The sequence below is a fragment of the Tachyglossus aculeatus genome, chromosome 15 (assembly GCF_015852505.1).
Source record: "Tachyglossus aculeatus isolate mTacAcu1 chromosome 15, mTacAcu1.pri, whole genome shotgun sequence".
NCBI lineage: Eukaryota > Metazoa > Chordata > Mammalia > Monotremata > Tachyglossidae > Tachyglossus > Tachyglossus aculeatus.
This window is the reverse complement of record NC_052080.1, coordinates 22,267,618-22,277,070: the sequence shown is the minus strand read 5'-3', so window position 1 is coordinate 22,277,070 and position 9,453 is coordinate 22,267,618. Positions and strand designations below refer to the sequence as shown.

The following is a 9,453-nucleotide window of genomic DNA, read 5'->3' as shown; positions in this document are numbered from 1 at the left end:
TACCCTTCCATCCGCCCCCCCTTTTCTCCACCCACTTCTCCTCCTCCTTTGCTCCCTCCTCCTCCCCCTCCTACAAGTACCCCCGTGAACTCCAAAGAGGCCCAGAGAGCTTAGTGAGGGGTCATTTGTTGCATAGGACGCCGAGAAAGCAAGTGGCATAGGAGTTTAGTGGGGTTTTTTCCCTCCTCCTCCTCCTTCTCCCCTCTTTTCCCCTGCCTGTTCCCGAGATCTCCGACCTCTAATGCAGAGAGAGACTCTCCCTCAACTCGTCGCCATTTCTGGAGTTTCCTTTTCTTTTTTTTTTTTTTGGATTTTTTTTTGAAGGGGGTGAAGGATTATTCTTTTGAAGGTGCTTCTTAGGGATTTGGGGCCTCTTTCTCCTTTCCCCCCACCCCCCTTTCCCCTCGATTATCTTTTTCCCTGTCGTCCAGTGGATTGTAAAGCTGCTGCTCTATTGCTGGATCAAAGGGAGGGGACGTTTGCACGGGAAAAGAAGGGGTCTAAAAAGGGGGGTGGTCTCCCTGTCCGGACGGGCTTGGAGGAGATGCGAGCCCGGCCACGGGATGCCTGCAGCATTCAGGTACACCAGCTATGAGGACATTCTTCTCTTTTTATTGATTTTTTAACTCCTTCCCCTCCTCAGCCTCTTCCACCTTGTTCTCCTTTCTTCCTCTCGGAACTCCTGGAGTTGGGGGGGGGGGCGCAGAAAGTACCAGGATCAGGGGAAAAGACCCCCTCTCCCCCTTTGCTCTCAATCCCCTCCCTTCTCCCCATCTCCCCTCCCAGGCAGACCACCCCCAAATCGGGACATCCCTCTGTCGTAGGGGTCTGGAGGGGAGGGCGAAATGTTTATTGGCCAAAGGGTGACTCTTGCAGGCCATTGTGATGGCCAGAAGGTTTTGGTTACTCGCGTGGGGCAGGGGAACGTGGGCCTCCTTCTGGGTTTGGGTTTTTGGCTCGTTTGATCTCCTGTCCCAGATCCAAAAGGAGAGAGGGTGTGGGGTTGGGGGAATTCTCTGAGCTTTCTGGCCCACCCTGGTGAAAAGCCAGATGATGATTTAAAAAAAAAATCAGGAGCCAGTTTGGTCGTCTTTTGGCATTGGGGGTGGGTGGGGGAGAATGGAAGTTATTGAGGTTTACCCATTTGCTGGGAGGGGAAAAAGGGGTGGGTGAAGCAGTTGGCTTTGAAATGAAAGGTTGCAAGAGGCCTGGGGCTTGCAGGGGACAGGCCCCGCTTCAGCGTGTAGTTTCAGAACAGCATCCAGCATTGTGCTAGGAGGGTTACTTTCTGGTGATCATAATCTGAATTTTTAAGGAGTGAGAGGAGGGAAAGGGGGTGGGGGGGTGGAAATGGAATCCAGATGCCGAGGAAAGGCACGTTTCGAACTTGCCTTGAGTTAATCTGAAGGAAAAGTAAAGTTGGGGAAATTTTGCGAAATTGGTTTCGCCTGCAAACAGCCTAACGGATCGGATCCAAGTTGGTGTCTCTCGGAGGCGATGTTATCAGAAGGAGGGGAGGGAAGGTGGGCTGGTCTGAGAAGGAGGAGCAGGAGGAGGAGCCCCCCCCCCAAAAAAAAAGAAAGTACACCCCCCGGGACACAGGTCTGGCTTGGTGCGTTTGGATTTTGTGGCTGAAACAAGTTTACTGAAAGTTATTTCAACGCCCCCCCGACCAAATCCCCGCCCCCCCCAGCCGCCCTGCTAAAGTATGTTGAGAGTTCAGATTCACCTTTGGAAAAAAGTATATCTGATACTTTTGATCAGCATTGGAGATAGCTGCGTGGCCTTATTTGAATGGGAAGAGTTGAAAAGCCTGTTTACTTTCTTGCTTTGATGTTGGGTAGATCTGGTTTTGATTAGATCAATACTCTTTTTTTCCCCCCTCCCCCCTCCCCTTTTCTTTCCAGAGAGAAAGCTCAGAGGATCCCCTGCTGACTTGAGAAAGAGACCACGCTGATTGCAGTGAGGAACCGGGGGTGGGGGGTGGGGGGGGGGAGAAAAAAAGGAAAAAATAAAACAAACCCTTGTGTGAGCAGAAGTCCGTAGCCATGAGTAGTGCGGTGATGGTGAGTCACCTCTCAGACTCCAGCAGCAGCTTCAGAGAGGACGCCCCCCGCCCCCCTGTGCCAGGGGAAGAAGGAGAAACATCATGCCAGCAGCCCACCCACCCCTACGTGGGGAAGAGCCAGACCATCCAGGCGATGTCCATCTCCTCCAACCCCAGGAGAAATGAGGATGGCCTGGGAGAGCCAGAAGGCAGCGCCTCTCCCGACTCTCCCCTGGCACGATGGAGCAAGTCCTTACATTCCTTGTTGGGAGATCAAGACGGTGCTTATCTCTTTCGGACTTTCCTGGAAAGGGAAAAATGCGTGGATACTTTAGACTTCTGGTTCGCCTGCAACGGGTTCAGGCAGATGAATCTTAAGGATACCAAAACTCTAAGAGTAGCCAAAGCTATTTACAAAAGGTACATAGAAAACAACAGTATTGTCTCGAAGCAGCTCAAGCCGGCCACCAAGACCTTCATCAGAGATAGTATTAAGAAGCAACTTATAGATTCGGTCATGTTTGATCAAGCACAGACGGAGATTCAGACTGTGATGGAGGAAAATGCCTACCAGATGTTTTTGACGTCTGACATATACCTCGAATATGTAAGGAGTGGAGGGGAGAATCCTGCTTACATGAGCAACAATGGACTCGGGAGCTTAAAGGTGGTCTGTGGTTATCTCCCCACCTTGAATGAAGAAGAGGAGTGGAGCTGTGCAGATTTCAAATGCAAGATCTTGCCTTCCGTGGTTGGACTGTCCAGCAAAACTCTAAGGGCTACAGCAAACGTGAGAGCTACAGAAACGGTTGAAAATGGATACAGGTAAGACTTTTGGAAAAGATGTCTGTCTCTCTCTCTCTCTCTCCCTCTCCTCTCCCTTTTAAGGGGTGGGAAGAGTGGCTTTGGAATTGAGTTCCTCCTTCCCAGGTGCTGCTCGCACATGCAGGAATTCAAATGCCCTAGTGTGACATCTGTCAGTCACACACAGCTCAGGTCTTGTGTGTTTCCTTGCTTTCAAGGTGGTGATTTGGAGTCTTCTAGTTTCTCCTTTTCCCCTGTGGTTCCACAACTTCAAACAGGAGCCATTAACATGGGTTAGTTATTACCCTGTACTCGGTTTTGGAAAGGCTTGAGTGAGAGGAAATAGCCTTTGATGTTATGAATCACCAAATCCGCTACACCACCATTTTTGGAGGCGGTCAGTTCACCACCAATCACTACGAAGTGTGTTAATATGTCAAAGGGGAAGCAGCTGTGTATTGGTAGCTGAGCAGGAAATAGCATGTACTTACAGTGCTGGGGTTGAAGCTATATAATTTGAACCTTGGAGTCAAGGTAAAAGCCCAGGATAGTAGATAACTGAGATTGGGACTCCAGTATTGCCCTCTAAGAAAGACTTCCAAGTGCCCAGGGGAAAAGTCAGTTGGCTTAACAGGAAGGAATTAGGAGCTTTTGCATGGACTCAGACTTCAAATGTATTTTCAAAGGCAATTTTTATTCACTTTTGCTTGGCTCTCTGGTAAGGGAGGTAATATTTTAGAATTGGTCCCTGAGGTTCCAGAACCAAGTGCTGTTTCCTAAAGTCCAGAGACAAGTGGTCCCTGAGAAAGGGCCAAACCAAGAAATATGTCTAACCAATTGATCGTACTCCACCAAGTGTTTAGTACAGTGCTGTGCACATAGTAAGCACTCTATGAATACCACTCTTGACTCAGTCCATCTGCAACTCAAGCTTTTAGGAGGACAATTTGGCAATTTCATATGTTAGACCCTCACCAAATTGCAGAGTGAGGCTTCTTTCTCCTTTAGGTGAGGCATCTAAAGTCCTTCTGCCTACCAAGGACTGTTCAGTCACTGGAATGATCTGAAAAAATGGCTGGGGAATTTGGGGGCGAGATGCGATTTCCTGGGACATTAGGCTGCCTTTTGTGAGCTTGCTTTTCTGGGGGCCCTGCCACGCTGGGAGGATTCCTGAGAGTTGATTTGGGTCTTTTGGTGGATGTTCTGATCTGGGCTTGGCCCATGAAGCTAGGGGAGAAGAGAATATGGGTGATGGTCAGAGTGAATGGTTGAGGGTTGTGTCTTCTGCTGTTGCCATCTCCCAAAGACCTGGAGGGACTTTCAGGCCTTGGAAGTGTTGTTTCTTTCTTCCAAAAACACTAAGGCTGCTGTCCAGATGTTCATTGGGGTTGATGAATATTTTTCACTGTAACTGGTGGGAAGGAGGAGTGGCTGGTAGTGACTCCCACTTGTGGTACAGGATATGGTCAAGCAATCACATTGAGCGCTTACTGTTTGCAGAGCACTGTACTAAGTGCTTGGGAGAGTACGGTATAACAGAGTTGGAAGGTTCCCTGCCTACAGCGAGTTTACAGTCTAGAAGACTGTAGAGGACTCTGCTTTTACAGTCACTATCCAGGTTGTGTGCATCTCCTTTTTCCCAACCACCCCCACTTTTCATCCTTAGGATCTTGTAGCACACTGAGTGTTGCTACTTTGAGGTGCCTCCAAACTGTAGCTGTTCTGTGCTTTGCAAAACTCATCCAGGGCCTTTGTGTTCTGATCCCTTGGGCACTAGGGGAACCTTTAGATGTGTAGTTGGAACTTGTTGAGGAAACTCATACCTTAGATGATTCTTTAAGGCCTGGGATTTCACTGCGCCCTTATACCTCTTGTACAGATCCATTATGGGTGTTCAGGAGAGATGGGAGATTAATTTTCCAAGGCCCTGGGACACCAAACATAGGGGATACAGCTGACTCACTGATGTGTTAGAGCACTGAGGTCCTGATACAATGGTGACAGGATTCATATTCTATTTCTAATGTGGCTGCCATCTTGGGGAAGGCCAGAGTTAATTTTTGTGGGACTTTCAAGTTTCCATGGTGACACCTGTTTTCTTGTGCAGGCCTCCTCTGGAGCACCATCCTTTTGAGATGGACAGTTGAAGTGTGGGGCTGTCTGATCTGTTCTGTTGGTACCTATCACAGTGTTGGGCCAATCGTAAGGGGCCGTGAAAATACCATAACGGATCTAAGCTCCAGGACTTTTTCCATGGGATAGTCTTCATCTCTTGGTCTTGCAAGGGAAGGTGAAATAGAGGAGAGATTTGAAGGCAAACTTAATAATTATGGCATTTTAAGTGCTTGCTCTTTGAGCACTGTTCTAAGCACTGGGCTAGATACAAGATTATCTGGTTGAACCCAGGCCCTGTCCCATATAGGGCTCACAGTCTTAATCCTCATTTTCCAGTTGAGGAAACTGAGGCACAGAGGAGTGAAGTGAGTTGCCCAAGATCACACTGCCTAAAAGTGGCAGAGTCAGGATTAGAACCCACGTCCTCTGTGTTGTACTCTCCCAAGCACTTAGTACAGTACTCTGCACATAGTAAGTGCCCAGTAAATACCATTGGCTCCCTGGCCAACGCTCTTTCTGTTAGGCCACACTGCTTCACAACTCAAAGATCCAGTCTCAAAACAAATTCTTGTCCCTTTAATCTTCACATTGGATAGCAATAACATTTATTTCTACTGGTGTGGTCAGAGAAAAATCTCACTGTTTTATGTAGCCTTGGGCTCCTTGAGGGTTCAGGTTTTTTTTCCTTGGTCCAACCTGGGAGACACACAATCTATACTAAGCTCTGAAGGCATGGCTGGTGATTTTTCAGGTCAGACGTTATGTACAGAGTTGATTGACCAGTGCTCCCTGCCCCCCCCCCCCCGCCCCCGCCCCCAACCCCACGGTTGTTTACCTGAGCTGAATAAGTAATTTTTAACAGTTTCTGTTTGGCATGTATACATTTGTTTAGTTTAAATAGTTGGGAGAGAAAACAGAGCTTAAAATAGTTGAATGTTGTCTGTGGTCTTTTTGATGGTCCCTGCAAATACAAGAGGTTACTCCGACTTGGGAGGGCAGGTCTTAAAAGCAAGCATGTACACTTGCAGCGAGTGTCTAGACGTGTTAACGCAGCTCAGGATATAAAAACCTCCCTAGGTGAATGAATGTTTGGGGAAATCGTCGTCGTCATCGTCGTCAATCGTATTTATTGAGCGCTTACCATGTGCAGAGCACTGTACTAAGCGCTTGGGAAGTACAAATTGGCAACATATAGAGACAGTCCCTACCCAACAGTGGGCTCACAGTCTAAAAGGGGGGAGACAGAGAACAAAAACAAACATACTAACAAAATAAAATAGAGTAGATATGCACAAGTAAAATAAATAGAGTAATAAATATGTACAAACATATACACAGGTGCTGTGGGGAAGGGAAGGAGGTAAGATGGGGGGGATGGAGAGGGGGACGAGGGGGAGAGGAAGGAAGGGGCTCAGTCTGGGAAAGACCTGGGGATAGGATTTGGCCACTTCACCTTTTCCACACAGGTAGCTGGGCCCATTGAACGGCACTCTGGCCTTTATGGTGTGGCTTTTGTACTGTGTGTTGATTCCTGTTGAAGGTGGACTCTTCTGCTTTCCATTCAGTCTTCTGTTGTAGCATCAGTGGGCCTGGCCTCGCTTTAAAATCCGTTGGATCTAGCAGATGGCCCTCTGCTGGCTCAGGGTTCTTCCTGTCCTTTGAAAGAACTCGCTGATGAGGCTCATTTTGTGTGAAGCCCTTGGAAACCAGTTTGGCTTCAATTATCAAAGAAAATGATGCCATTGTAAAGCTATGCTGGGAGCAGTGTCCAACCATTAGGGGATGGAAGCTGGGATTAATGTCATTTTGCTGAAATTTATTTTCTTCCTTTTTTCCCCCTCTTTTTAATACTCCTTGAGTGTCTCGGAACAATATTTTAATAGGATTCAGTACTGCCTTAGAAGAATCTTTGAGCAGGTTATATGCATGTGTGTGTGTGTGTGTGTGTGGTTGTGCTTGCAGGATCGTGGTGGTTAAATGATCCCAATGGGTGTTTTCTTCAACCCAAATTGACAATAAAATACTCACAGATACTTTAAATGCCAGAGTAAAGATAGGGGATCAAGGAAGGAGCCCCCAAAAGTCCAATTCTATTGTATTGTCTTTGTGCGAACGCCATTTCCATACATAGTGTAAGGAGAGCAACATTCAGTGTGTCATCACATCAAGATAAGAGATAAGAATAGTCTGAAAGTACATTAGACATTCTCCTTGAAGCTCCAGAACAACTGCTATCTGACAGCTGAAAACACTTTGCATATTGAGATTGAAGATTGTGTGTGTGTGTGTGTGTGAGAGAGAGAGAGAGAGAGAGAAAAAAAATTTGCATTTTGGGTTTCTTTCACCAGCCAATTTCAATCCATGCAGCAACTTGATGCAAAAAGCAATGTTAGGGAAATCACTTGGGTACAAATTACTGTAACATGGTCGTTTTTTAAAAAAAATAAATTCTCAGAAAACAGCCCTCATCTGTTTTGCTAAAGAAGTGGGAGGGCTCCACACAGTCCCATGTTCTTAAAAATGGAGCAAACTGTTTAAACTTTTAATAAGCTAATTATAGGAAAGCAAAATACTTTAGTAAGCTGGTTTTTAAGAAGTACAATCCATTTTAATTACTGCTCACCCAGTAGTTTAGTATTTTGGGAGGGGAAGGAGGAATGAGTTATATTGAGATGCATGTGTAACAAACTTAGAGTGGTTTCAAAGCTGTATGAGAGAACTTGCTATTTTAGGTAGATGTCTTCTTTGTTTAGTGTCGGGGGAGAGCAGGCGGGGTTATTTTTAGTGAGTCACTTTCAACCTGTGAAAGCTTGAAATAGTCACTGCGTTTTTGTTGACGTGTGACCAAAAAGAGAAATTTTTGATGAAGGAAGCTATTAAAGATAATGTTGCCCATGTCATGTGGACATCCACTTAAAGAAGGAAGCTTGATTCTGAACAGGTGATGAACATCTTAAAACCGAAGACTTTATAACTATACACGGATTCTGGCAGCAAACCAGATTTCCCCGATGTGAAGTTAATGTGGTAGATCTCCACCACTTGTCTGCTGTGTGGCCTTGAGCAAGTCACTTCACTTCTCTGTGCCTCAGTTACTTCATTTGAAAAATGGGGATTAAGACTGTGAGCCGCACATGAGACATGGACTGTGTCCAAGTGGATTACCTCATATCAATCAATCGTATTTATTGAGCGCTTACTATGTGCAGAGCACTGTACTAAGCGCTTGAATCTACCCCATATCTATGGGGTAGATCATATCATATCATATCTACCCCAGTGCTTAGAACAGTGCCTGGCACATAGTAAGTGCTTAACAAATACCAATACAAAAAAAAGTCAAACCTGTCGTTGCCCACAGACAAGCCCCGAAGAGCCCAAACTTTTGCTCTTCTAAGCATGGGGTGTGTGTGTGTGTGTCAGAGTTTTTGTTGTTCCATCTCTTATGTGTTTGTGGTCAGGCCTCACCCCTTCCCCTTTTATTCATGAGATCCCAGAGATCACATCTAACTTTCACCTGTGAACTATTTCCCAGTACTTAGTACAACACAAGTAAGGACTTTAATAAACTCAAACACTATTGCTACAGTCACTTGTAAGTGCTTCATAAATACTATTACTACTATTCAGTGGTTTTAATAGGTAAACATGTGTGAAGCAATCATCATAATCAAGCCATAGGCCGGAAGAAATCTAGTGGAGTCCCCCTTGTCTGAAGTTTAGACCATTTCAGAGCCGTGAAAATCTCTTATTTTTATGGGCCTTTAGAGAAAAGTTTCACAAGATTTCTCAACCATCCTGTCCTGTACTCTCCCTTTCCTGGGGCTAACCCCTCGCTGACAGGAAATTCTTAATAATAATAATAATAATGATGGCATTTATTAAGTGCTTACTATTTGCAAAGCACTGTTCTAAGTGCTGGGGAGGTTACAGGGTGATCAGGTTGTCCCACGGGGGGCTCACAGTCTTAATCCCCATTTTACAGATGAGGTAACTGGGGCGCAGAGAAGTTAAGTGACTTGCCCAAAGTCACACAGCTAACAGTTGGCAGAGCTGGGGTTTGAACCCCTGACCTCTGACTACAAAGCTCGTGCTCTTTCCATTGAGCCACGCTTCTTCTCAGCATTAAATTCTTCCTTTAATGTCTTACCTAAATCCCTCATGCTATAGCTTCAGCCCATTTCCTTCTCTTCTCCACGAGAACAGGCCAGATGACCATAGTTCTTGGGCAAGTCCTTGAGAATTAGCGTGACCTACTGATTATAGCATGGACCTGAAAGTTAGAAGGACCTTAGTTCTAATCCCAGCACCTCCACTTGTCTGCTGTGTGACTGTGGGCCAGTCACTTCACTTCTCTGTGCCTGTAATGTCGTCTGTAAAATGGGAATTGATGCCGAGAGCCCCGTATGGGACATGGACCGTACCCCAAACTGATTATCTTTTATCCATCCTAGAGCTTAGTACAGTGCCTGGCACATAGTAATCAC

At 46.1% G+C, this 9,453-nt stretch overlaps 1 protein-coding gene across 1 annotated transcript in view; it reads left to right on the top strand.

Moving 5' to 3' along the window:
• Window positions 1–2,045: 2,045 nt before the first annotated feature.
• The window catches only part of AXIN2 (axin 2), a 34,636-nt gene continuing 27,228 nt past the window's right edge, over window positions 2,046–9,453 (top strand). The window contains exon 1 of the mRNA XM_038757231.1: window positions 2,046–2,872. Within this exon, the coding sequence (XP_038613159.1) occupies window positions 2,049–2,872 (824 nt within the window). The 5' untranslated portion in view covers window positions 2,046–2,048. The remainder of the gene's footprint in view (window positions 2,873–9,453) is intronic.